At 36.8% G+C, this 27084-nt stretch overlaps 1 protein-coding gene across 31 annotated transcripts in view; it reads right to left on the reverse strand.

The window, feature by feature from the left end:
- Trip12 (thyroid hormone receptor interactor 12) overlaps positions 1 to 27084 on the reverse strand; it is a 135656-nt gene that overhangs the window by 20424 nt on the left and 88148 nt on the right. For 16 of the 31 annotated variants that reach the window (XM_090354963.1, XM_090354966.1, XM_090354965.1 and 13 more), the window contains 18 exons: positions 26696 to 26813; positions 26443 to 26602; positions 23154 to 23307; positions 21828 to 22056; positions 21484 to 21602; positions 19661 to 19868; positions 15762 to 15862; positions 13732 to 13906; positions 12493 to 12634; positions 11347 to 11538; positions 10051 to 10202; positions 8143 to 8315; positions 7765 to 7838; positions 6479 to 6678; positions 5740 to 5867; positions 3360 to 3511; positions 2243 to 2385; positions 1007 to 1163 (listed from right to left, as the gene is read on the reverse strand). In XM_090354963.1, coding sequence (XP_090211089.1) covers positions 1007 to 1163; positions 2243 to 2385; positions 3360 to 3511; positions 5740 to 5867; positions 6479 to 6678; positions 7765 to 7838; positions 8143 to 8315; positions 10051 to 10202; positions 11347 to 11538; positions 12493 to 12634; positions 13732 to 13906; positions 15762 to 15862; positions 19661 to 19868; positions 21484 to 21602; positions 21828 to 22056; positions 23154 to 23307; positions 26443 to 26602; positions 26696 to 26813 — 2777 coding nt within the window. The remainder of the gene's footprint in view (positions 1 to 1006; positions 1164 to 2242; positions 2386 to 3359; positions 3512 to 5739; positions 5868 to 6478; positions 6679 to 7764; positions 7839 to 8142; positions 8316 to 10050; positions 10203 to 11346; positions 11539 to 12492; positions 12635 to 13731; positions 13907 to 15761; positions 15863 to 19660; positions 19869 to 21483; positions 21603 to 21827; positions 22057 to 23153; positions 23308 to 26442; positions 26603 to 26695; positions 26814 to 27084) is intronic. The other 15 variants (XM_090354990.1, XM_090354983.1, XM_090354980.1 and 12 more) reach the window with 6 other exon arrangements.

The following is a 27084-nucleotide window of genomic DNA, read 5'->3' on the forward strand; positions in this document are numbered from 1 at the left end:
TGAGGATGGTAGGTAAGATAGCTGAGTTGGAAACCTAGAGGCTCTTCGGCTGCCAGGATCCTACAAGCACTAATGAAGATGTGCCCTAATGAAATTCTTGAAGATGATAAACATCTTGCTGCCATTTCTAAAGCAGTGCAACATTACTATTTATGGAATCTTCATGGGACATACACAAGAGAAACTGCACAATGAATATTTAAGTACAAAATTTTTTGTCTTGCTTCTCATGACAATTCCTTTCTTTTTATAATTACAAGTGACTCCTACAAGACTGAGGTATAATGTTTGGAAGAGAAGCTTAAAGCAATCCTTAGTAAGAACAGGAAAACGATGAAATATAAAAGTCTTGAGTGTCTTTCAGTCTTTTCAAGTGGGAATAAAATGTTAAAGGAGAGAAATGAATCACATTAAGAATCACATTTAAAAGAAGCCAGGGTAAGGTGGCTCACACCTGTAATCCTAGCTACTCAGGAGGCTGAGATCTGAGGATCAAGGCTCAAAGCCAGTGGTAAAAAAGGACCTGAGATTCTTATCTCCAATTAACTTCTAGAAAATGGGAAGTGGGTGGGGCTTAGCTTAAGGGTAGGGCAGTAGCCTTAGTCTGAAGAGCTCAGGGACAATGTCCAGGCTGAGTTCAAGACCCACAACTAACCAAAAAGGAAAAAAAAAAAAAAAGCTATAGTTTGAGTTCATAATCTGGTTAGAAAAAAAAAAAATCTCTGTAGAGACAAAATTTTTGTCCTAAGTTTATTATAACTGAAAGAACTGAAAACTTTTGGAAACTAGTGAACTGTTACTGGAGGATCAGAAAAAGGATCATAGGCCAGTTCCAAGAGATTACCAGAAAAATAGAATTAACACAGAAATGATAAAGAGAGACAAACACACAGTGATGACTTGCAGCCTCTAAAACCAACAGGCATAATTAGGCACAGACCATTTATAGTTGTTGTTGTTGTTGTTTTTTAAAGCTCAGTTTAAGTATATTTTGGGAGAAACTTACTTTTTTTCTATCCAATCTAGGTGCAACTCTGCTATCTTGAGAATCAGACTGGTTGATTTCTGGGTTGGTATCAAGTAATCTTTGCATTGCCCGGTCTCGATCAAATGCAGTTACATAAAAAAGCATTTGCCGGGTATCAAAAGGAAAGAAAAATGGGCTGCAAAAAGATGCAATGTAAACTTGTTATCTGGATAATCAAAAGCCAGTAGGAAAAAACAAAACCAAACAAAACACGATCATTACCATAACTAATTTTAAAGATTTCTAACTGCTAATAAAACTGGTAAGTACTTCCACATAAAATCTAAATTTTAAACTCCAAAACCCTATACTTCAATTTATAGCCTACTCAATAGCATCTTCCCTCTAAAGTTTTTAGAAAGTATAACACCCCAGCCTATGGTTGCTAAAACCCCATATTACATATACTCAAGTACTAGGTTATTTCATTTCAATTTACCCCTCTGGGATTTTAGCATTTGATGCCACTCAAAAATTGCCAAAGGCAGCTTCTCCTTTTCAAAGAAGCAGCCTAGTGCCTCTTCAGGTTCTAATAGATTTTGACACTGTTAAAAGTGGCCTAAAAAAGTAGCCTTGCAAGGATAGTCAATGCAAAGAAAAATATCAAACTTTCATTGTAATTAATAAATGAAATGTAAAAATTACCCTACTTGACCAGTGGCCACTGTATTTATCAGTGAAGATCTAGAGGTTTTGGTTCAAATAGTTCTGAGGGAAAGATCTCTTTGGAATTCAAATTCATGATCTGACACATACGTAAAGATTTGTCATATGATATATACATAAAGATATATACATATGATTTGACATATACAGAAAAGAAAAACTAGTTCTGGGCCAGAAGTGTTGCCTAGTAGTAGAGTGCTTGCCTAGCATGCACAAAGCCCTGGATACCATTCCTGGGTACCACATACACAGGAAAAGCAGGAAGTGGCACTGTGGCCCACGAGGTAGAGCTCTAGTCTTAAGCCCCAGGACAATGCTCAGGCCCCGAGTTCAAGCCCCAGGACAGGCAAAAAAAAAAAAAAGAAAAAAAGAAAAACTAGTTCTAGCCTCAATACAATCTGCTTACATGTCAAAGCAAGCTAAATGCTAAAGCATGCTAAATACTATGTTGAGTTGTGATTGGACCTAACACTGTTATAATAAACACATGATCAGGCATAAAAAAGATGTTTCTGTGAAAACCAAAGCCAGAGAAAGTGACTGTCTTACCAGGTTTTTCCTAGCTCAGTAAGCCATGTTGGGATGTTTCCTGTCATGATTACTAAAGGATCTTGAAGCTGCCTGTTTGCTTTGGCTGTCAACTTACTGTTAATAAATTCACTAGTTGGAATAATCTCCTTGCACATTGCATTCTGTAAAATGTTAAAAAAAAATTAGTAAACAGTAACATATTTACAGTCTTTTTCTTACCTCCAAATCTATGCAGGGTGCTGAGTTTGCTCTCGTCTCTAATACCCAATACACACCCGCTCAATTTTGTGTCCCAACCAACTGATGTAATATTATTGAAACTCCCAGCTTCGACAAGCAATGATACTGCCTCTGCATCTTACTGATGTGCCAGGTTATGTTTCATGAGAGGCTAGTTTTTTAATCTACCTATATACATTAAATATCAAAGGAAACATGCAATATTCACTCCACTTTTTACTTAATTTCAATAAATGAAAATTTAGTTAATTATAACCTAAAGGAACAGTTGGTTAAATGTACTTAATCAATGTTAACAATGATGAATTTATGCTCAATTTCCATCTGCAGCTTAATTTAATAGGGTTAAAGCTAGAGAATGTTTATAAATAAATCTGTCAAGAAAATAGAAACAAAAGCCATAAAATGAGTGACTGTTGTCCATAATATACTATGTCATCTCTCATCTCTTTTGCTATCCCTTGGTTATCTCATATTGTTACAGTATTTTACCTTCTTATCTCATACATTGTATAGATGTTATTTGGTTAGTTTAAATACTATAGGGAAAAGGGTTAAACAAGATGAAGGGTGGGGTTGGAGGGAGGGAAAGGGGGACCAAGACATGAGGAAGGGTATCAATGTTTGTGAAGTAATGCATCTTCTATCTGGTGAATATAATGTAACTCTTCTATTAATTACAATAAAAAATATGAAAAAAATCTGTCAAGAAAATAATCTAAGGATGTATTACATGAAAAAAATGTAGGAGAAAAGTTTTCACAGATACCTCCATTTAGATGAAATCACTAGTGCAAGACAAGATACATTAATCAGTAAATACAAACTGTGAGATAATCTTTCACAAATAGTTATTCAGAGCATGGCAATTCAGAAGTAGACAACATTAACTCACATCATATAAGTAATACCAGTATCGACTGACAGCATGTAAAACTCTTAAAAGGAGGATCACATCTAATGATGGGTCTTCAAAAGTGATATTTTCAGGTGGTGTGGGAATAAGGTAAACTTCTAAAGGATTTGATACTGATGGGCACACTCCATCTAGAATATAGAAGATTACATTTTAAGTTTTTATCAAAACTATGACAGCTAAATAAGGAGATCCAGCTATCGTATCCATAAAACAGCAATTGTATTTAATTCTTGATGCTTTATTCATAGCTTATCAAACAGAGATGGTTTCACTTTTTTTTTAATCTTACACATGAAAAACCCATGATCATAAAAATTTCATTTTCTCCTCAAATACCCAAACATAAAGCAAAAACAGACTCTTGCTGTTCAATGGTATAATTGTACCTATTCAGGAGGCTAGGATGTGAAGGTCAAAGTTCAAAGCCACGCACGGCAAGTCTGCCAATTGCTACCATAAAATGGGAAGTGATGCTTTGGCTCAAAGTGTGAGAGCACTCAGGTCCCGGGTTCAAGCCCCAGAACTGGCAAAAAAAAAAAAAAAAAAAAGTCCCCAAAAGACAAAAAATCCAAAATATGTTCCTTTATATGTTATGTGTGTATATCCCTGCCCTGCGCCTGTACTGGGGCTGGAAATCAGGGCCTGGACATTGTTCCTTAACCCTTTTTGCACAAAGTGATGTTCTACCACCACCTGAGCCACACAGCTCCACTTCCAACTCTTTTGTTGCTAACTGGAGAAGAGTCTCAAAGAGTTTCCTGCCCCAGCTGGCTTCAAACTGTGATCCTCAGATCTCAGTCTCCTAAGTAAGTAGGACTACAAGCATGAACCACCAGTATATAACTCACATTTTCATTTGCATCACAAACAGGCAGTAATAAAAGTCAAGAGACGAATAAAGTCAAACCATTTAAGTGCTCTGTTAAAAGAAATTGCCTGGATTTTTCTATACATAACGTCATCTAAGGCAGACTTTCAAACTGTAAATTCAATTAAAAGGTTTCGCTACATAATATAAGGCTCAGGACTGAATATATTATGATAGGTTTTTTGTTTGTTTTTTTTTTGGGGGGGGGAGCCAATTCTGGGCCTTGAACTCAGGGGCTGTGCACTGTCTTGGACTTTCTCAAGGCTAGAGCTCTACCACTTTAGCCACAGCTCCAATTTCGGCTTTTTCTATGTGTGTGGTTACCGAAGAATGGAACCCAGGTCTTTGTGCACACTAGGCAAACACTCTACCACTAGGCCAAACTCCCGGTGGTCACACTATGATAGATTTTAAGTAGGACCTGTGATTCTTTGATTCATTAACAAGTTTTCATTTTCTGAAAGCTTAAGGGACTGAAACAGGTACCATTTACTTTCATCAAGTGAAAAAACAAACAATAATCAAAGACTATTGCTTTATTTTTAATAACATTTTTTAAGACTGAAAACAAATACAATCTCAAAATTAAAAGCCTTTTAAATTTCCAGATTCAAAACCCCTTTGTAAATCTACTTAATAAAGATAAGATAAATATATACAGTGCCTTTTAGCCAGGCACTGTTGGCTCACGACTATAATCCTATCTGTTTTGAGGCTGACAATCTGAGGATTGTGTCTATGAGACACAATCTCTAAACACCAAAAAGCCAAAAGTGGAGCTGTGGTTGATGTGGTAAAATGCCAGCTTTTCTAAAACATTCAGGGACAGTGCCCAGGTTCTGAATTCAAGCCTCTAGGAAGAGAACAAAACAGAGTGGAGGGGGCCTTTTAAATAAAACTTAAGTTTTACAAAAAGCAAATCTGCTACAGTGCTCTTATTTCTGTGAAGAGGAAAGCATTGTGTAGAACTTCCTGTACTGGGAGGTCATCCTATAATATACAAAAAAACTCCTAGGGAGTTTTTTCTGCTGTATTAAGATTGAGGAAAAGGAAAAGAAAGAAGGAAAAGCTGGAATTGAGTATTATACTCTATAGTTTCCATATCATCCTCATTCATTTTTTGATTCCTTCTGCAGCCAATAACTTATAGTGACTTAACAGTCAAAAAGGGCCAGCCAGTTTGTCAATAACTAGAAGTCTCTACTATTGAAATGTTTCATTCTTCATAAAAGCATTAATTCTTGCCAGGTGCCAGTAGCTCATACCTGTAATCCTAGCTACTCAGGAAGCTGAGATCTGAGGATCACTGTTCAAACCCAGCCTAGGCACTAAAGCCTGTGAACCTCTTATCTCCAATTAACGACCAGAAAACCAGAAGTGGCGTTGTGCCTCAAGTGGTAGAACGCTAGCCTTGAGTTGAAGAGCTCAGGGACAGCACCCAGACCCAGGGCATGAGTACAGCAATTTGTTTCCTACCAAACTTCTTACCATGCCATAACTCATCATGCTTTTTTGCATTTCTGGGGGATGTTTTTGTTGGAGCTGTTTGGGCTCTTCCTCTTTTGCCACCAACACAATCTTTATTAGTTTCTTCATCCTCTCTCACGGGTTTGTACCTAAGGTGATAAGGCAGTATACAAAGAAATTGTTTTATTTGTTTCTCTGTGGCAATCATTTCCATACATGTAGAGTATATTGTGAACAAATACACTCCCTCCACCAGATTCCCTCTCCTCCCACTTTTCAAAATGTGTTTCATCATGCTGTACGTGTACACACACACACACACACGTAATTTATTATACAAAAGCAGAAGTCCACATTATCAACTGAACACAGTTCCCAGAAGAACCAAGAAATCTATCCTCTCTATCCTGTTTGAATTCCAATGACATATCTTCATATAAAACAGTACACAACCTAGCTATACCATCATAACAGGAACAAGGTTATAAATTCCAAGAGTGGCTTGGGAAGAATGGCTCTCTTGTATAAATAGAGAAATGAATACAAAACACAGGAATCTATGGCCAAATGCCTGTACAGACTCCGAAGCACCAAACATTTTAAAATTTTGAAACAGTTAAAAACTGAAACATTTAAAAATTTTGTTTTAATTAAGGACTAAAACACATTAAAATGCAGATATAACTTATAACCACTGTCCATAAGCATATTTAGCAATGGGAATGGGAATGAATTCAAGAGGGAGGATTTTCAAACTTGCCATATTGTGTGAGTCTTTGTCCAAATCCCAGCTCTCCCTAGAGGATTACTCTCATCATCTGTGGATTCTCTTTCATCTTCAGCCTGTACACTGAACTGTCGCACTGCCTGATATACAGTCATATTGTATGGTAGCAAATGTTCTCCAATGTAAAACTGTAGCCTGTGTCTCACATTTCCTGAATTTAAAAACTGAGCAGCCTAAACAAAGCAAGCAAAATCTATTTTAGTTGCTGATATTGGTGCTAATATTATAGTTCATCTTCACCTGTAGATACAGTACAAGAATACCAGTTAATGTCTGAAACCACAGATAGTTAACAAATGCTATGCACAACAACTAATTCTTATCTGGTATGCTTTGAGACCAGTATTTCAGATCCAACACTGCCCCGCCTGCCCCGACCTCCCTCAAAATTTGCCACAGCGTAGTGCTTGTGGCTCATGCCTGTAATCCTAGTTACTCAGGAGAGTTAAATGCTGCCCTTGAGGGAAAAAAGCTCAAGGACAGTACCCAGGGGCCTAAGTTCAAATTCCAGGACTGGCAACAAAAGGAGTTATTTGTATAATCATGATGAAGTACTTTTTAAGGGTAGGACCCAAGTTTAAACAGAAAATTCAATTTATGTTCCATATACATCTTTATACATATAGCCTTTGAATTAACTTTAGGTAATATTTTTTAGTGCTCTTGCCTTTTTTCTTTGGCCAGTCCTGGGCTTGGGCTCAGGGCCTGAGCACTGTCCTTGGGTTTTTCTCAAAGCTAGAGCTCTACCACTTGAGCCACAGCACCACTTCTGGCGGCTTTTTCCTATGTATGTGGTACCGAGGAATCGAATCCTGGTCTTAGTGCACGCTAGGCCAGCACTCTACCACCAGACCAAACTCCTGGCCCCTGCTCTTGCTTTTTAATGCAACCTGTCTTCAAAAGGTCAAGTGTGAAACTTCTAATATCATGTGGAAATTTCTAAGTTTTGGAATCTGGAAAATTCTAGGGGTGTGTGTGTGTGTGTGTGTGTGTGTGTACATACACACTATTTTATCCTTCATGCAAGATTAAAAACCTTAGCTAAAGTATAATTAATTAGGCACAGTAAGAACTTACTATTAATAAAATGGACAATAACCTACAATAAAATTATATAGATGTTACTCAAGATACACATTTGTCCTTTGTAGGATTTTTCATGTATTTTCTGACAATACTTGATTGGCAACCCTAATTGTAGAAAGCTTAAGCATAGATAGAGACTAACATACTTTACAAAATGATGGTTTTTTTCTTACCAAAGATTCATCAATTTCCTCATCTGATCCATCATCATCACTGTCCTCATCATCTTCTCTTACTCTTCCATACCCTAAATATACATAAAGATAATTAAATGTACAGCAACTGGATACATGGTTAGCCTGATATTTTTTTAAAGTTACATGTTAATGCATGGAATATGAAGATTAAAGAAAATTATTAAAAGTGTTCTTTCTACTGTATTCCAACACTCAAATAACCAGTTAGTCTGTAGGAAAGTCCAACAATGTCAATACATTAGTGGTAGGAAAACAAGTTCCTACTATGTAGGTTTTATCAGAAACCATTATTTAGGGTAATAGCACATGTTTTTTCAATATAAATTTCATCCCAAATGTATACATGCAAAGTACCTCTAACTACAAGGTATCTCTCGATAGCTTGTACCAAAGCCAAGGGGTCGATCTTAACTGGCCCGCCCTTCCACTGCTTCACATTTGCACAATCGGGATGTCTTTGTAATTGGCATTTTAACTGATGTGTGTTGAAAAACTTTAAAGCCTGTGATCCTCTGTTGAGAGAAAAGCTCAAGATAATTTGTGAAAAAAGGTTAGTCTATTGTTGTCACAATCATTAAACAGCAAAAAAAATACATCACAATCATTAAACGGCAAGAAAATACAAACTTCAAATTCATATCATGAATTACTAGCATTGTCATTTACAAGTTATTTAATACAAGTTATGAGTAAAATGTAAGTGTGGAATCACACACATGAAATCAACATTCAACCTCTAATCCAATGTCCTATATTAGGCAATTCTTTGAAATAGGAATTCTTCATGAACAACTTAAATAACTTCTACAGTATTTTATCCTTTCTTACAAAATTTTATTTAGAAACCAAAATCCTCCCAGGTGGTAGCATCTCAAGTCTATAATCCTAGCTACTCAGGAGGCAGACGTGAGGATCACAACTTGAAGTCAGCAGGTACTAACTACCAAGAAAGCTAGAAGCAAAAAAAGCCCTGAACAAAGGAAGCTCAGGGACAGTACCTACATGGAGTTCAAACCCCCAAATCAGCATGTTTGCATGTACGTGCACACACCCTCATTTCTGTTTTCACATCTCATCTATAACCTTTAAATCTACTTTGCCACATACTTAAAAGGCACATGGTACACTCTTGCCTTCTTTCTGCACCTATCCCTGGCTCTCCATCTGCCAAGTAGCTAGGTTTTACAGGCTTGAGCGATCATGCCCAGTTCTTTGCTTCATTTTGAATAAAAATGGTTTAGTAACTATAGCAGTTGGTACCTGGTAATGGTATTTAATAGATTTATTTCCATAAGCTCTATTTTTACTATAAACTCTGTAAGAGCTTGAAACGGGTTATCTAGTTAGAGCCCATAAAAGCACATAAATAAGGGTACAGGGAAAAAATTCAATTGCTTATACTCAACATGTTTCATACACATAAGGATAAAACTGTAAAGTTCCATGGTTTTCATAAGATTAGTTTAAAAAGTCCAGTTATGTCATCCATTATGATCAAAGCCAGTCAAGTGTGATGGTACACACCTGAAATTCCAGCTACTTGGAAGGTAGAAGTAGGAGGATAAAGGCTCTGAGGTGGCCCCAAGCATGACAAATTAAAGGACTAAGATACGGCTTAAGTAGTAGCCCATAATTCATTCCCTAATACCCAAAAGCAAAACAAACCAACAATAAAAACATATCTAAAATATATAATGAACATTAAATTTCAAAGTCTGTGCCATGATAACTTGATGTACTTAGAAATAGATGCTGTTATTTTTATTCTTAAAAATAAATATAAATATGGGTTTGGATTTTAAACCAAAACTAATTACCATTTTCCAGACTTCTAATGGAAATATTCCATGAAGTCTGTAAGAGTACTTCCATACCCCATAATAGCTTTATTATTTCCACAGTGCCCTATGGGTCCTAAAAATCACATTACAGAACAAACAAGTTTTTACTGAAACTTTGAAATGGACTCCTAAATACAAGGTTAAAGCCAGTATCACATATTCAACAGAGAATACAAATATTTTATTGTCCATACCCACAAAATTCTTGGGAAAACATAGTACAGCATATCAGTTTAAGGGAAATTAAACCACAGTTGTCAACAATCACTTGTTTACATAACACTTTAAAACCTCATGTTTAAGACACATGGTATGATCCTGAGTAATGCTATTCAGACAAAGACTTCCAGACCTTTCACTTTTTACTTTAAGTAAATACTAAATTTCAATGGCAAGGGTATACCCAGGCAATGGTCCTTACCTTCCTCCTGTCCCATTTCCACTTGGGAAATCATGCACTTTGACTGGAAACTGTTCCATCTGGCTGAGGCAGTTGTTCATCTTGTGAACCAATGCCAATAAAGGTGCATTACCCATTGGCTCTACTCGTCCAATAGGCTCTTCTCCTGGAAGCTAAGTTATAAGTAAACCAACAGGTTAAGCCTTTTAAAAAATGAAACATTTTGACAAGAAAATTTAGTAAGCAATTTTACAGAAGGGAAATATTCATCTCTTCATTTTTATCCTTAATGGCCAGTTTGGTTGGGATGAGGTTTCCAAATAAATTATTTGAATTAAGAGGTTTTTTGTTTTTTTTTTTTTTTTTTTTTTGGTATGGCTCACAACTGTTGCATTCAATGCAGATAAACCAGAAAGTTCTACAATGAGTAATTTATTTGTCACAGTCTGATCCATACAAAACATGAGGTGGGAGCTCTTATCTGATTTTAGTCATACTCAGGTTTTGTTGCAAAATATTTAGTGCACATGATAGTAAAGTGGTGTTCTGAATCCAATGGAAATATTAATGTATTAATGTACTACCTACAGAGCTCTAGAAACCCATTTATCCTAAAGGGAAAAACCAGAACTGTTTGGTTTTTTTTTTTGGGGGGGAGGGGGGTGGGCACCAAGGGAATGTGCTTTTTTGTTTCCTTTGGCATACTGGAGACTGAACCGCACAGCTTTTGCACATTCTAGGCAAACGTTCTTCTCTGTATCAAACCCCAGGAGCGACTATAGACCTAACCACAATCTTAAACATGGCATAAAACTGCATCCAACACTATAACACATATATTAAAATCTCCAATAGATTATCAACTGTTTTAGATACCACTATAAGTGAATAAATAGAATATAAGCAGTGCTCAAAAAATGCCTTTGAATACAATCAAGAACAGGGTTAAGTAGATTTGCTAATTGGTAGTAAAGTCATTCTTAGGCCTATTGCACATAACCCAAAGAAACTTCCTGGCTAGTTCCAAAATAGTCCAAAAAAGAAAATGTGCATTAAATTCAATGTATTTAAGAGCAGTTACTCTCTTGTTCTTTTTACTGAGGATGAAGGAAGGGGAGGAGTCTATCTTTTGATGTTGGCTTATAATACCTATTATAAATAGCAATGAAATACTTTTGAAAACTATTAAGACAGTGCTATATACACAAAATATGGACAAGCAATACACAGTATCTTAATTAACAAGTATTAGAAATTATTACTGGCATGAGAATACACTGATTCTTAGATCAAGATACAAATTATTAGGTAACTTACAGGAGAAGAAAAAAATACATGAAGAAATCGCTTTAATCTGATCTCTCTGCTTACAGCATCTTTTTCACTTTTAGATGTCAAATACAGCAACAGCTGTTTCACAAATCCACTATGCTGAATTTCAAATGATGAAACATCTGATTCTGAGACTATGCTACGGATTTCTACAAGGCACTCAGCTCCACCATCCACCTAAAATAAATGGGAATAGGATTTGTTTCCACTTAAACAATACTCAAATGCACAATTTATATTTCCTCAAAAGGAATTAAATACATTCTCAATCCTTATATATATGGCAAGCTAGGTGAGGGAAGGATGCATTCTTAGTACAAAGTACCTTAGAGAGAATTATGAATATTTCATGATGGAAAATATTCAAACTAACATTTTTTTCTTGGGGGGGACGCAGGAGGAGGAGAAATTATGAGTTAAAGAATAGTGGATTGACATCAGAATGAAAAGATCAAACAGAAATATATGATACAACTTTAAGTTAATGAAAAACAAAAAACAGAACAAATAAAAATTCCCTAATAGTTTAAATGAAAACCTCAATATGCCAGGCACAGTGGTTCTCGCCTGTAATCCTAGCTACCCAGGAAGCTGAGATCTGAGGATCACGGTTCAAAGCCAGCCCGGGCACTAAAGAACATGAGACTTATCTCCAATTAATCACTAGGAAATGGAGAAGTGAAGCTGTGGCTCCGACAGCATCCAGGCCCAAAGTTCAAACCCCATGACCCACAAAAACAAAAAACAAAACAAAAAACCAAAACCTACAAAAACAACAAACACCTCAATCCTCTGCCATTACCTATCATGGGACTCTGTGTGTGCGTGTGCATACATACACAGACATGTACAGGAGGAAAAGGATCATCAACTCTCATCTATATATGACAAAGACTTTGAAGAGAAATGTGTTCAAGAGACATTTGTGCATTGAGTAAAATGAGATGAGAAGGAAGTTCAAGATGAGATTTCTAGTATGTTTAATAAAATGATGAACTATGACAGTCAAGGGGGAAGCAAAGATAAGTATCTGGTTACAAATGAAGGAGAAAAAAGTTATCTATGTTAGCTAAAATCATAGAAAGCTGGAAAAGATGTCAGACTGAAAAGGAAAAGAAAGGTGACCCATACCTGGAGGTTGAGTTGTTCTGTCGCAGCACAAAGTCTCTGAAGGACATTCAGTGCAGGATTGCTTCCATCCATATTCTCAGAACTAAAATAGTGCTCTACAAATTTGTGCGCCTGCTCCTTGATCCAACCTTTAATTTTTTCTCTTTAAGAAAAAGAGGTATTAAAGTCTTATTTTGTGTACACAGAAAAGATTTCAACTGTAACTTTTGATCCAAAGGAAATTCTTGGGGCCAGGAAGTATGGCCTAGTGGTAGAGTGCATGCTAGGCAGACATGAAGCCTTGGTACTAATACACACAAAAAAAGCTGGAAGTGGTGCTGTGACTCAAATGGTAGAGTGCTAGCCCTGAGAAAGGTCAAAAACAGTGCCTAGGCACCGAGTTCAAGGCCTAGGACTAGCAGAAAACGGGGGGGGGGGGGGGGGGAGAGAAAGAGAGGGAGAGAGAGAAAAGAAAAATCTGTAAAATAATAAATCTCAACTTCATGATTTCAAAAATTCAAGATTTTTGAAAATGGGCTACAATGTACTTTGAGAATCATTCAGGCTATTACATGAACAGTTAACAAGATGTTCTAATTACTTAGAATCCTACAATGAAAAATCCTAGTGCTCACATCCAAATTCAGTTGTACCTGATTATTCAAGTATAAATGCTTTTGTAATGTCCTTGGATAATGGAAGTTATAGACCAGAAACACACCTCTTTAGGTGCACAAATGAGACTTGGATGATTAAATTATAAGCATGGATAGCTTTAACCAGAATTCAGAAATCCAGCAACCAACTTTGTAAAACAATTATTTTCCCAATGGCATGTGCATCATAATTTCTTTTAAATTTGCAAAGATGATAACCTATAGTTGTATTCTACATAGCCCCATTTTTTTCAATGATATTATAACGGTAAATTGGTATGAAGTTTATGGCTGCTAAGAGTTCCAAAACGAACACTAAACAAAAAAATCTCCACTAAAACAGAGAAAATGGTAACTTCTCTCTTTCCAAATACAATTGAGAAAGCTTCCACAGAGGTTTTTAACAGCTCCAATGATTCTGGACCTTAGGACAAAGGATTCCTGAATTGAGAATCTACCTCATCCTTGAGCTTTGTCATTTCTGTGAAGTTCTTTCTCCATCTATCATTTCCATATAATAAATGTGCTGAATAAAATAAGATTTTGTGATTCAAGATAGAAGCAACAGAGAAGTCCTCACCTCCCTTTCTCTCCCCCAGTTTACCTGTTATTGGATAAGGTATCCTTTGAGGCAGCCCTGGCAAGACCACTAACTCCTGCAGTTCGTGCTGGCTCAATGTTGTTGCTATTGGACTGTGCGCTTAACCTTCCCCATGTTTTTGGATTCAAGCTGGCCAGGAAGGAAGATTTTGGTGACTGAGTGGTGGTGGGGCTTTTAGCTGTTAAAAGAAAATAGAACTGTAGTTAAACTGGCTTAGTACAAATAAATTGACTTACTACTAACTGAATTTTTTTTTTTAAAAAAGAAAAAAAAATAATCCAAGTGCTGATGGCTCATGCCTACAATCATAGCTATATAGAAGGTGGTATTATAATACCACTATATACTATATACTACAAAGCCATAATAACAAAAACCGCATGATATTGGCACAAAAACAGACCAGGAGATCAGTGGAACAGAATAGAAGACCCAGAAATTGAACCACATACCTATAGTCAACTTGTTTTTGACAAAGGAGCCAAAGATATACAGTGGAACAAACACAGCCTATTTAATTATTGGTGCTGGCAATACTGGGCAGCCATATGCAGAAAACTAAAAATTGACCCTAACCTTTTGATAAATGGGACTACCAATAAAAAGTTTCTGCACAGATAAAAGCATAGTTGCAAAAGTAGAGAGACAGCCAATCAACTGGGAAAAGATATTTACCAATAATACATCTAACAAATGCTTAATATCTAGTACCTACAGGGAACTCAAGAAACTAATTCCCCACAAACCCAACAAGCCATTCACTAAATGGGCCAGGGAACTAAAGAGAAACTTATCAGAAGAGATTAAAATGGCAGAAAAGCATATGAGAAAATGTTCATCATCTATGGTCATAAAGGAAATGCAAATAAAAACAACCCTAAGATACCACCTTACCACAACAAGAATGGCCAAGATTTTGAACTCAGACAATGACAGTTGCTGGCGGGGTTGTGGAGAAAAAGGAACCCTACTACACAGCTGGTGGGATTGTAACCTAGTTCAGCTACTCTGGAAAGCAGTGTGGAGGTTTCTTAAAGAACTGAAAATTGACCTTCCCTACCATCCCGCCATACCACTTCGGGGCATCTACACTGAACATCATAACCCAAGATATGATAAGGATACCTGTTCAGCTATGTTTATCACTGAACTATTTATAATAGCCAGGCAATGGAAACAATCCAGATGCCCTACTGCAGATGAATGGATGCAGAAAATGTGATATATATATACACACACACACACACACACACACACACACACACACACACACACACACAATGGAATTCTACATAGCCAACAGACAAGATAAAATAATAGCATTTGCAGGGAAGTGGATGAATCCAGAGCCAATCATGTTGAGTGAGACAAGTCAAGACCAAAGGAATAAAAGGAGCATGGTATCCTTAGTATGTGGCTATTAGATCCAGAGAGAGGACTCAATATTTGCATACCCAATGCTATAGACATGGTATTGGAAATATAACTACATAGACATAAAAACCTATGAATCTAGGCATAATGTTTTATTTCATAAATTAATATGTATCTATGATATACAAACCCTTAGCCTAACTTTGTTCTAAAAACTGAAAGCCAGTGATTGTATATAGATATTCCTTTCTTGAACATGTTTGTTAAATAGGTCACTTGAAATATGATGCAAAAATCAATGTGTTAATAAATTCTTTAATAAAAAAAAAAATAAGCCAAGTGCTGATGGCTCATGCCTACAGTCATAGCTATACAGAAGGCTAAGATTGGAGAATCACAGTTCAAAGCTAGTCCAGGAATGAAAAGTGAGACTCTTATTGCCAATTAACCCCTAGAAAACTGCAAGTGGTGCTGTGGCTAAAAGTGGTAGTGCTAGCCTTGGGCTCCAGAACTCAGGGACAGCATCCAGGCCTGAGTTCAAGCCTCATAATAACAAAAAAGTTAAAACTTAAAGTACTTTAACTGCAAGCATTAACAAAACAAGTTCTGGCAACTCACGATACCATCATCCCCACCACATACCCAAGGGACATACATACCTTGATTGTCTACTTTGTCATCATCTCTTGGAGGTGAGTACTTAGGCCTTCGTGGTCCTCGTTTTGGCAGTCGTTTTCTCTTCAGAACATCACTTAATCGACTACCACATGAAAAAAAAAATGAGATTAAAGTTACAAAAACTACCTTTACTTAATGCTATGTCTGTGTCAGTGACACTCTATGTATATTAAAATTCACAGTATAGTCAAGGTAGCAAGAACTATGTTACTGCCAACTAGAAACAGTATGTTCTATCTACAAAATACACACGGCACTTAATGTTAAGCAAGCCAAATGCCTAACTTACAGAAAGGTTTTCATGGCACAATACCATCACAAATGCATGTATAGAGTTTAGCTGACTTTTATATATACATATATATATACATATTTACTAGTAAAGCTATTATGTATTAGAATTATACATGACGGGACCAGGAGTGGTAGAGTGCTTGCCTAGCATGCACGAAGACCCAGGTTCAATTCTTTGGTACCACATACATAAAAAAAGAAGCAGGAAGTGGTGCTGTCGCTCAAGTGGTAGAGCTCTAGACTTGGGAAAGAGAAAATACAAAGACAGTGTGCAGGCCTTGAGTTCAAGCACCAGGACTGGCCAAAAAATTAAAGTTATGTTTGACTTCCCTATAGCACCTATTGATGTATCATATGCCTATACATCTATCTACCTAGTCTAGCTTCATACTTGTGTCCTGTCACTGCTCCTGCGGTGATGTGGTGACTCCCCATCTTACTATAGCCTTTGTTCTTAACATTCAATTGTACCACCATTGGCTAATAACATCTATTCAGCACTCTGAATAACTTCAAACAGTAGGTTCTTACAATAACAAAAGTAGTTAACATATGGCTATACAGGATGAGATTAAGTGAAGTGAATGTTAGGATATGGAAACAAGAGGTTTATTTTTGTGATTGTTGTTCTTAATGTACTATGTAAAGTTATTTCTTTTCTCTTTTTTTCCACTTATGATTTATGTTGTTACTATACCTGACTTTGTTACCTGGTATACTGTATATACATGTTTATTTGAAGTAGGGAAGGGAAGGGAAAAAATATAATTGGGGGAGGGAAAGGCAGACAAAAACATGAGAAGGGGTATTGGTTTTGAGAAGTGATGTACCCATTACCTGATTAATTTAACTGTAACCCCTCTATACATTCCCCTGACAATAAAATACAATAAAAAAGAAAGCACTTAAGATGAGCAGACAAAAAACATCTGGTTTGGTTATTTAAAATTGGGAAATTAAGAAAGACTTTGCAAAAATTTTTCCAACATCTGACATTTCTAGGAACATACTTAATTGATCAATTGTGTTTGATAATCAGGATATATGGGTATTTAAAGATTTTTAAATTTACTATTTTAAAAGTAAATTACTTAGAATGTAGAATGACTTGAAACTGAAAATATTAAGGAAAGGCACTTCCCTCTATCATAAACCATTAAAACTCTTACCAACTCCAACTCCTTAAAATAGCTGAGAAATGTTGCATTTGTCTGAGCTTTATCATGAGGCCCTGATATTTACTCCATGGGCACTGCACTGGCATCATACAGCAAACCCTTCTATCAATCAAAGTTACTGGAGCAACCAATATGCAAAAGTGGAATGAGAAGGAAGGAAGCAGGAACATGGCAGACAAGTGCAAACTCAGAACTGGGAAGGTCAGAAATACAAGTATTCTCCCAGCCCCGATTCCTCAAATATTAACAGGTAATACCAAAACACAAAAGTTCTCCTAAAATAAAAATCATGTGCCAGAAGTCTTAGTTTGTTTGGCACAAGTCATGGAACTGCCAAAATCATATTGAAACTAGGATAGTAAACTGCTATCAGGTGACTCTAAACAGGCAGTATTCTTTTTTTACATATATTTTTATTGTAATTAATAGAAGGGTTACATTATTTTCACCAGATAAAAGGTGCATTTACTTCACATTGATACCCTTTCTAATGTCTTTGTCACCATTTCCCTCCCCCCACCCAAAGGCAGTTGCAGTCTTCTTAAGCAAGCCCCTTTCCAAGGTTAAAGTTCACTGTATCTACTTTCTGGATTCAACTTATTCAGCGCATTTGTATCAAGACTTAAAGGGGAGGGGCTGGGAGTTTGGCCTAGTGGTAGAGTGCCTGCCTAGCATACACAAAGACCCAGGTTCGATTCCTAAGTACCACATACATAGAAAAAAGCCAGAAATGGTGCTGTGGCTCAAGTGGTAGAGCTCTAGCCTTGAGAAAGCCCAAGGACAGTGCTCAGGCCCTAAGTTCAAGGCCCAGGACTGGCAAAAACAAAAAAACAAAAAAAAACTAAAGGGGAGCATGCAATATTATACTTACATTTCAAATTTTAGAACTAAATCTAGTTTATCACATTGCATTCATATAGCAATATTGAAGCTTCTAACTTTGGTAACACTTAAGAGTGAAATGCTTCCATAACAACAAAATTACAACAACAGTGTTTTAATTTTCTTTCAAACAGTAATGTAACCGAACAGGGCCTCACACTTGCCAGTCTGCTTTTCACTGGTTATGTTTGGATAAGGCACTCAAGTTCCTGTAATCTATTACTCTACTTTAGGCTTCCCACCATTTCTGGAATGACAGGTATCCATAAAACATTCAGTTTCTCTCATTGCAGATACATTCTTACTTTCTGTCTTGGGACTCAATCTTCCTATCTCAGCGCCCCATTTAGCTTGGGAAGAACATGTACATACCAGTTATGACTAGATATTGGTTCAGAGGGAATCTCACAAGCTTTTCTACCCCTGCTACTATTGAACCACAATCCTCATATTCTTTGTCTCCCAAATGAGTATGAGGTGCTAGCACACAGCAGGGTTTTATAGCATATAATTCAGTGTAACAGAGATAAACAGCTAATAGGTGGGAGCATAAATTTTTCCTTAAAGAAAAAAAGCGGAGGCTGGAATTTGGCCTAGTGGTAAAGTGCTTGCCTAATATTCATGAAGTCCCGGGTTCTATTCCTCAATACCATACACATAGAGGGGGAAAAAGCCACGAGTTGTGCTGTGGCTCTAGTGGTAGATCTCTGGCCTTAAGAAGGCCCAAGCATAGTGCTCAGGTTGAGTTCAGGCTTACGACTGGCAAAAGAGGAGGAAGAGGAGGAGGAGGAAAAGGTGTGTCTTATGTGTTCACTTAACAGTGAAAGGTAAATGGAATTAGGTTTCCGTGTTTTTTAAAATTTCCAATGGGGACTTGGGAGTTAGTATTGGAGGGGTTGAATTTAGGTTCTTTACTTGCTCAGGTTGAGCTCTATTACTTGAGTCACACCTCTAGCTGTTCTTGCTAGTCTGGAGATAGTCAAGCCAACCATTCTGCTCAGGCCACTATACTCGACCTCCTAGCCTTGTGAGAAGCTGGGATTACAGGGAGGAGCCACAGGATCCTAATTTTTAACATAAGAGACCATTTACAGTAGTTGAATACATAATCACAATTTTGTAGGAGAAACATGGAGTAAAATAATAGCTATGTGACACTAAGTAAATAATGTCTCTGAGTTCTCTTAGGTATCTAAAGTAATAAGAGATTATTTTTAGTGTGAAAACAAGACTGAATACAGGTTTCCACAAAATTACTTTTTCCATTTTTTCCACTGAATATCTAACAAAACACAGGGGCTGGGAGGCAGTACAATGGTAGAAGCACTTGCCTAGAATGTATTGAGGGCCTGAGTTCAATCAACAACACTGACTTTCCCCCATGCTCTCTTAAAAAAAAAAAAGCCAAAACAGAAAATGTCCACTATCTCTTGCACTTTACAACAGTAGTCAATGTGAGTCTTGGGTACCAAAGCAAATAACTTAAATATAACGAACTTAAGTATTACAGTAGAAGTGTAACTCACCCTTGAGGGCTCAGGTCCAGAGAATCATCTCTGCTGTGCTGTAAGCTAGGTGATCCCAGATCAGCTGCAGCATTGGTGGCGGCCATAGTTGTCCCACTGCTAACTGATGTGGAAGACCCCAAGGATCCTGACCCATTTGTGCATGCCTTTGGTGGACTCGTCAATAAAGACTCTGACTCTGCTAAATGTTTTACTTGATGCATTACACCTTTATAATTATAAGGATGAAAGGAGTCAGTATTAATCAGAAGACACGACTACCATTATTAAATATCTGAATGTTAAACACTGGTAAGAAGAGAACAGCTTGAAAAAAGCTACCAAATGGGGATAGAGGTGTAAGAAGACAAAACTAGAAAAATATGAGAAAATCTGAATATACTATAATCTTCAGAACCAAATCATGTAAAAATCTACTCAAATTTCAGCTACTAAAGGGCACTAATGATAATGATAAATAGAGCAAAACCTTATGAGATAGTTATGTGGACTGAAACAGTGCCAGGGTACATATCTAAGTATGTATTCCGCCTGGGAATGTGGCTTAGTGGTAGGGTGCTTGCTTAGCATGGATGAAGCCCTAGATTCTATTACTCAGTATCACATACACTGAAAAAGCCATAAGTGATACTGTGGTTCAAGTGGTAGAGGGATTGTATTAAGCAAAAGAAGCTCAGGAACTATATTCAGGTACTGAGTTCAAACCTCGGGACTGCAAAGAAAAAATTGTCCAAGTATGTGGTGTCCACAAAGGCCTGTGTAAACAATGTGAATTAATGGGAATGAATGAGCACACATTCAGATGTATGTGGCGAATAGTCTAGTTACCACCATTATCCTTTAAGTCAAAATTTATTACAAAAATACTGTTTTAATTTTATGCCGTACTATCTTATCACTTGAGACTTACTGATTACGAGGATACATTTTTTTCAAGAAATTATAATGAACAGTCATATGCTTGTAAAGGGAAAAGTACAGTATTGCTGTACTTTTAGGAGGACCGAGTTCACACCAATCATTAATGTATATGCTATATAAATATGTGAGGGAAACAAAGTAGCATCTTCTGAGGCAGCCTTTCTAGATGACCATATATTGCCTGTATTTTAAAAGTATGATTGATTATGCAATTGAGTATATACAGAAATGTCACTAACTAGGATTCACTGGTGGACAAGTGAATTTCACACAATAACATATTTTCATATATATTTAAAAACATTCTCAGCTGGGCACCAGTGGCTTTACACCTGTAATCCTAGCTACTTCAAGGCTGAGATCTGAGTATCAGTTCAAAGCCAGTGTGAGCACCAAAGTCCGTCAGACTTTTATCTCCAATTAACACCAGAAGACAGATGTGGTGCTGTGGCTCCAAGTGGTAGAGCTCTATCCTTGAGGTGAAGAGCTCAGGGAAAGTGTCCAGGCCCAGAGTTGAATTGACCCCCCACCCCCCCAAAAAAAACAGTAACAAAAAATTCTGTACACGCTGGTTTTTGTTTGTTTTTTTTTTTGCCAGTCCTACGCTTGGGCTCAAGGTCTGAGCCCTTTCCTTGGACTTTCTCAGGGGTAGAGCTTCACTGCTTGAGCCACAGCACTACTCTTGGCTCTTTTTTCTATGTATGTGGTACAGAGGAGTCGAAACTGGGTCTTCATGCATGCTAGGCAAGCACTCTACACCACTAGGCCAAATTCCTGGCCCTATACATGCTGTTATGGCATGTAAATGTACTGAAAAATAGTTTTTTGTTTTATTTAAAAAATTTTTGGATTGTAGTAGCATATTGACTAAGTAAACAATTTATTTTCATGAATGACATTACCTTCTCTTCTGAAGTATACACTAAAAATGTCAGGTAACTTCTGCATTAAGATTTCTGCCATCTGAAGTGCTCCAACTACTATCTTCAGGTCTTGGCTTGATAGCATGGATGCAATGTGACTAAAAAAGAAATTATTTGTATATAAAACTTTCACTAAATTAGGTCATTATGTTTAATGAAAGCACATAGTACTTTTTGCAAAAATTTTTCCTTAAATTCTCAACTTCTGTATTGCTCATAAAAATAAGACCAGAAACAAAAACTCCAAAAAATTTTTGTAGATTCCTAAAATAACTTCAGAAACTTTAATTTACATAGTGCTTTTAGTGTTTTTATCAACATACCTTGAAACAGCATGATTTTTCAGAACATCTTTCAGAAGTTCGGCATCCGCAAAATAAATTATCCTAAGAATTGCTCTAAGGCACTTATGTCTGACCGCAGGTCCTGCTGAGGAACTATAGACTTCATAAAGAACACCAAACAATGTCTTAATAAAAGACTTAGCCAGTTCTGGATCCTCTTTCATAAGCTGTGCTCGAGCATCATCCTTCTTTAACTCTGAATATCCACCTGGAAAAAAAAAAAACAGACTTCATAAACTATTTAAAAATAAGAGTATCCTATCAAGAAATAAAGTATTCACTACTTTATGAATGTAACTATAATCTATGTATCACCCTGACAATAAAATTAAAGATAAAATAATACTCTACTCTCAAAGAATAAAGTGGTGGCATGGTCTTTAATGACAGATGCACAGAGGCCTGTACAAGAGAGAATGGGAAAGGTGGGGACATGAGATCCTACATGAAAAATAAGTAAAGCATAAAAGATAGTGTGATGCTTAAAGGCAAGTGCTTGCCTGATACGGGAGACTGAGTTTAAACCTGAGAAATAAAACTGAATAAATGAATGAAAGTAGGCAGATTTCAAGAAGAGGACAGTATTACTAAAAGGTAGGCTAAACAGATAAACTTTGCTCTAGTGTGTGTGTGTGTGTGTATACATACATACATACACTAAATGGTAACTGATGAGAGTTATAACAGAGTTAGCAATCTCAAGGTATACAAACCCAATCCAAGCTGCCACCTTCATTTTCTAAATAAATTATTAGAATATAGTCATATGTATTTGCTTACTTGCTGAGTTACTGTGACAGTGGGACATAAAGAAACATATGCTCTAAGCTATATTACTATCTGGTCCATTAGAAAGGTTGCAGTTCGAAGCCAACCCAAGCAAAAAAATCTATTAGCCTGTGTCCAAAATTACCAATCACAGCAGGGATAACATATGGTCAAAGGATAGAGAAAGCGTAAGGCCCTACATTCAAACTCTAATACCACCAAAAATACAGAACTGGAAACAGTTGGAAAGAACTAATCAAATCTAGTGGGTGGATGGATCTAAGATAGAGCAGGGGCATATAACTGGGCATCACTTTGGGTGGTAAATCTTGGGAAAGATACTAGTTATAGATAGATAGGTAAATAGATCCATATATATCGATTAATGCAAATGATCCTTTAAAAAAAAAAGCACAAATTACTGTTATGCAACTATTTTCAACTTCCCAAGCATACCTAAAGAACAAATTATGATAATGAAAATAAAATAGAAAGTATTTGAACAGCAAGAGTGTTTTTAACCCAAAAGATACTTACTAGTGTTAGTATTGGCTAAGGGGTTAGGTTTTCTCTGAATGGCACGTGCTGTCCCCGTGTCCTCATTGATTTGCTGCATAGAATTAAAATCAATAGTATAAACTCGTCCCAGAGTGGACAAGCTTATCTCATCCTCACCGACCTGATGGGCTGCCTGAGAGCAAAGAGAGAGAAACCTTGAATATAAACATGGGAGAAATTCATTACCTTAAGACACACTGGGGACCCTCTACACATTCTATCATAAATAGTTCACATACAAACTCAATTCAAGGGCTGGAGTTTGGCCTAGTGGTAGAGTGCTTGCCTAGCATGCATGAAGTTCGGGGTTCAAATCCTTGGTACCACATACACAGAAAAGGCCGGAAGTGGTGCTGTGGCTCACGTGGTAGAGCTCTAGCCTTGAGAAAGCCCAAGGACAGTGCTCAGGCCCTGAGTTCAAGCCCCAGGACTGGCAAAAACAAAAACAACAACAACAACAACAAAAACTCAATTCAAGAAACAATTTTCAACAAGATTATATACATAAGACCCTATCAGGCACCCTCAAAAAAAAATACAATTAAAATTCTGATGAAATACCCAGTCACATATGAAGACACCATTTATCTTACTTAAGGCACTTTTAAAGATATTGCTGAGAGGGAAAAAAATTGTTAGCCAGTCTTAAATGTTTTAATGCTTAGAAACAGTATTTAAATAACAAGATTCCTAGCATCCACCAAGGTACCCTTATAAACAAAATAAGATGTAAAATTATCTTTAAGTAAAACAAAGATAAAATACCAAAAGTTAGCTACTCTAAAGTTAATAAAACTAACACTAAGATTAATCATGAAGGTGTAAAAGTAGGCATTATACTGACACTGCCCTATCGAGTCCCGAGAAATCACAGAATATGGCAGGTATGGAAGGGCATGTCTAAGAATTACAGCTCTCAGGAGCCCAGGCAGAAGGATTATAAGTTCCAAGGTAACTACATAATAAGATAGTGTTTTGTTTTTTAAATAAAGTTACAAAATAATTCTTTTGGGGAGGGGAGCAACTGAGGCTAGAACTCAGGGGATTATGCTTGCTAGAGAATACTCACTTTTGTTAAAAAGCCAATTTACACTGAGAGCCTCCTAGACTAAATGGAGTCTCTCAGGAAATACAAAAGCACACCTAATAGTACAGATAGAATTAAAGTTGGAGATTAAGACCATTAGTGGGTATAGTCACACTTAATATACTAAGGCTAACAACGAACACTACACACATCAAATGCTAACATCCTCATAAAAGCAAGGTGGTCCTGAAAGTAAGAGTTCTTCATAATAATTCAATTTTAACAAGTCAGTTTAAAAATATTTTACACAAATGTACTTTTACAAACTAGTTTAGTACCACTTTATTAAACAATGGCAGGGCACTGGTGGCTCATGCTTGTAATGCTAGCTATTCAGGAGGCTGACATCTGAGGATCTCAGTTTGGAGCTAGCTCAATCAGGAAAGTTCCTTATTTCCAACTAAGCACAAATAGAGCTGTGGTTCAAGTAGTAGACTGCTAGCCTTGAATACAAAAGCTCAGGGACAGTGCATGGGGCCCTGAGCCCTGAGTTCAAGTTCCAGGATTGGCAAAAATAAAAAGGCAGGAGGAAGAAGGAGGAGAGAACAGCAATGTAAGATATGATGCTCTAAGAAAATTCAAACATCCAGCGTATATCTAAATGCGGAAAAGCCATTATGAATAATATATACAACATAAAGATCATACCAAGCAAAAAAAATCATAGGATGAAACTAGAAAATATATTTAAGATTATAAGTCTTGGGGCCGGGAGTTTGGCCTAGTGGTAGAGTGCTTGCCTAGCATGCACAAAGACCCGGGTTCGATTCCTTGGTACCACATACTTAGAAAAAGCCAGAAGTGGTGCTGAGGCTCAAGTGGTAGAGTTCTAGCCTTGAGAAAAATCCAAGGACAGTCCTCAGGCCCTGAGCTTAAGCCCAGGACTGGCAAAAAAAACAAAAAACAAACAAAAAAAAGATTATAGGTCTTTTATGCATTGGTGATGTTTGCAAATGATATACAGGATCTGAAGTAACTCCACACTTTGTAAGTTAGGGAGAATACTTTGTTCATTTTGTATAACTGACCTTTTCTTTTATTTTGCCAAATTCCCCAAAGATTAACCTATTTTTGTACAAAATGGTCTTTATTTGGCTTTAAGGTTTACACCTACTGGTGGCTGGAAGTGTGGTAGAGTGTGCACCTAGCACACAGGAAGCCCTGGATTCAATTCCTCAGTACACAGAAAAGGCCGGAAATGGCACTGTGGCTCAAGTAGTATAGCTCTAGCCTGGAGAAAACCCAAGGACAGTGGCCAGGCTCTGAGATCAAGTCCCAGAAATGGCAAAAAAAAAAAAAAAAAAAAAGTTATCCTTGTTGTAGGTAGGTAAAGATGGCATTGTCTGTTTTTGCTCATTTTTTTTCCCTATTTATGTCTTTGGTGGGGAATAGGGAGAAACACAGAAATGAAGGGGCAAAAGGTGAACAAATGCTGCTGTGGTACTCTGTAGATATAGAAAATAAACTATACAAATTGTAGGTCAGATGGGAAGAGAAAACTGGGTGAAAGTGACAAAAGGGATGGCATTGCTCAAAAACAAAGACATTGCTCATTACCTGACTTATAAGACAGTAACCCCTCTGTACATCACATTTTAAAAATAAAAAAACAAATTATGGGTGAGGGGAGGAGTGAAGGAAGAGGGGAGTAAGACTGTCATAAAGAATTGTAGTCATTACCTAACTTATAAACAGTAATTTCTCTGTATAATAACTTTAATAATAATTATTATATATTAAATTATAGCAAACCTATTTATGAATCAAACTTTATCATTCACCCACAATTACTTGATTTCATGTTTTTACTCTTACTGACATGTATGTAAACTGCTTTTTGACAGAGGCAGATTCTTTTCAACTAAAATTAAGATTGGCATGTGTTAGAAGAAGAGGTCAAATTCCTCTAATGTTTCCTTTCGGGAATGAGGAAACCATAGAACAAAGAACTTAAATTACTTGCTCTAAGTCAATCAGGTAGTTAGCAGCAGAAGCAGGACTAGAACATCATGTTTTCTGACCTGAACAGAAATGAGAACCTTGTTCTCAGGAGACAAAATGAGAAAATCTTGTGTTAATTTAAAAATTGAGCACACTGAAATACATCCACCTCCCCATTCCATCCCTGTCTATAATAGCTCTCCATCCAAATAAAATATTTAAGTGGTACAATGAAACTACTACCTCAATGATCCGGCTGTCAATCCTGTTGTAGGGATGCCAGAGGCCCCGATCATCACGCCACTGCCATATTGCGCCATCTGTGTTTTGTGCATTTCCTTTCTTCAACATGGTATCAACTGCAAAAATGCCTTCTTTGGGTAAACATGGCATAAGTTCACTGAAAATAAAAGTGTAATTCTTTTAGTAAGTAATTTCTGACCATTAAATATTAAATCAACGAAGTGATTTCAAACCAGTTAATTATTCTTACCAAATCAGAGATGTCAATTCATATAGCTCTTGAGGACTTCGTGGAACAAGATCAATCTGTTCCTGACAACTTCCATTGGAGGCACCACACAGAAGAAAGTGAAGCGTTTCTGCAATGTCTGTAAAGCCAACAACAATAAAAAATCCAAAAGCCTATGAGTTTGTAGTGCATAATTCAAGAGAAAAATGTTCCCTAGCATTAAGTTATTAAAATTATTCTCTTACAAGACAACAGAAAGTGGAAGTTAAAGTAAATATCCAAACTAACAGTAATTAACCAGGAACATGGTCTAGTGACAGTGTCTGCCTAGCTTGCATGAAGCCCTGAGTTCAATTGCTGGGTACCACATACCTAGGAAAGGCCAGAAGTGGCCCTATGGTTCAGTGGTG

This window comes from Megascapheus bottae, chromosome 21 (genome assembly GCF_031878675.1).
Source record: "Megascapheus bottae isolate mThoBot1 chromosome 21, mThoBot2.hap1, whole genome shotgun sequence".
NCBI lineage: Eukaryota > Metazoa > Chordata > Mammalia > Rodentia > Geomyidae > Megascapheus > Megascapheus bottae.